Genomic DNA, 1,984 nt, shown 5'->3' with positions numbered 1-1,984 from the left:
CTGGGGACCCTCCGGGTTCGCACCCACCGGTGCAGACGGAGCACAACGACTCCAGCGTTGTCGGAGTCGCCCAGGTCCGCGTGGGTTTCACCTCGCCGAACAGCATACGAGAATCCTCTTCACAACTTGACTTTTACTCCGTTCTTCCGGCACAAGGAATGGAACTGGAAACGTGCGACGGCTGTGCAAAACCTCTCTTCATGGCGCACACTTTTCCTCTTCTTCTCTCTCGCTCTGCTTCTCTGCACGCGCTGTTATCGCAGAACAGTCTCACCCGCCATTGATCTTGAACTTGGGCATGACTCGGAGCGCTGTGGTGTTCGCTGGGAAGTGTAGTTAGGAAAAGGTAGCGCAGTCCCCTGACTGGCCAAGTCAGAGGGGCTGTCCGCTACAACTCACTCACTCACTCACTCACTCACTCACTCACTCACTCACTCACTCACTCACTCACTCACTCACTCACTCACTCACTCACTCACTCACACACACACACACACACACACACACACACACACACACACACACACACACACACACACACACACACACACACACACACACACACACACACACATGTTTGCTTATCATAGGAACTAAGTCTTCAACAGTGACATTGTCCAGTGTCTGCTGATGTTTTCATGTGTGCTCTAGGTCACACACACACACACACACACACACACTCACACCTGGCCAATGATCCAACACAGAGGTCACTCTGTGTGTGTGTGTGTGGTGTGTGTGTGTGTGTGTGTGTGTGTGTGTGTGTGTGTGTGTGTGTGTGTGTGTGTGTGTGTGTGTGTGTGTGTGTGTGTGTGTGTGTGTGTGCGTGATAATGAAAATATGGTTGATTCTGCTGTGCGTATGTGTGTCCGTGCCAGTGTGTGTGTGTGTGTGTATATGTGTGTGTGTGTGGGTGCGCGTGCATGGGTGCATAAGTGCGTGTGTGCGTGTGTGTGCATGCGTGTGAGCGTCGAGTGTCTGTGTGTGTGTGTGTGTGTGGCTCTGTGTGTGTGTGTGTGTGTGTGTGTGTGTGTGTGTGTGTGTGTGTGTGTGTGTGTGTGTGTGTGTGTGTGTGTGTGTGTGTGTGTGTGTGTGTGTGTGTGTACTGTCTCTTTCTGCAGCTGTTCTTCATCAAAGGCAGGGTCAGGTCAACACTGAAGGGTTGTGGACCTATACCACACACACACACACACACACATACACACACACACACACACAAACACACACACACACAAACACACACACACACTAGGCATGCGTCGCAAACCGAAACCGTATGGTTTGCATGTCACGAAACGGGGTAGTGCGCAACCGCACGGTGCCCACGGTTTCCAAAAAAAAAAAGAGTGACCACGGGCGGACGACGCAATTAAAATCCTACCACTTTAACATAAAACACAAAGACTACGTAGGATATTGAGTGTGGAAAGACTGATTTCTATCAGCCAACTGAAAGGCATAATGTAACAGCATGCAGCAGCTGACAAGGCTAAAGTAGCCTATAAGCAAGTGCAGGTCGGTCAGCAGCGTCTTTCCCTCTCCACCCTCTCTCTCCACGTTAGCGTTACTGCCCCCATCCTTTATTCTAACCAATTGAAATTAAATGAACACGAATTTAGAACAAATGACAGATTAGCAGAACAAAGTAGACTATGACTTACGTTACAGTAGCCTATTGTAGGCTATATCCACGTTGAATGGGTATTCTATTCCGGGCGGCAAAATGCAAGATATGAACATAGCCTATCCATCAGATTCACTGCGCTCCTTAACTGCAATCAGCTGTAGTAAGTATATGCCTTCTATGTAGTCAGTTAAACTCTGATGGAATGAAGAGGACTTTGTGCTGTTGCCTAGCTAACACTGATGTTTGACACTATTATCAAAATAACATTTGATTGTTTTAACAGGCTCAGCTTCACAGGAGTTTTGTGAAACATTCTTGTGCATACACTTCTAAAAAAATTATCTTTTTAAATTATTT

At 47.8% G+C, this 1,984-nt stretch overlaps 1 protein-coding gene across 1 annotated transcript in view; it reads left to right on the top strand.

Annotated features, from left to right (window-relative positions):
- LOC134444887 (uncharacterized) overlaps positions 1–1,984 on the top strand; it is a 26,452-nt gene that overhangs the window by 14,647 nt on the left and 9,821 nt on the right. The window contains exon 6 of the mRNA XM_063194068.1: positions 36–183. Coding sequence (XP_063050138.1) covers positions 36–183 — 148 coding nt within the window. The remainder of the gene's footprint in view (positions 1–35; positions 184–1,984) is intronic.

The sequence above is a fragment of the Engraulis encrasicolus genome, unplaced genomic scaffold, assembly GCF_034702125.1.
Source record: "Engraulis encrasicolus isolate BLACKSEA-1 unplaced genomic scaffold, IST_EnEncr_1.0 scaffold_81_np1212, whole genome shotgun sequence".
Lineage (NCBI taxonomy): Eukaryota > Metazoa > Chordata > Actinopteri > Clupeiformes > Engraulidae > Engraulis > Engraulis encrasicolus.
This window is presented reverse-complemented; position numbering and strand designations above follow the sequence as displayed.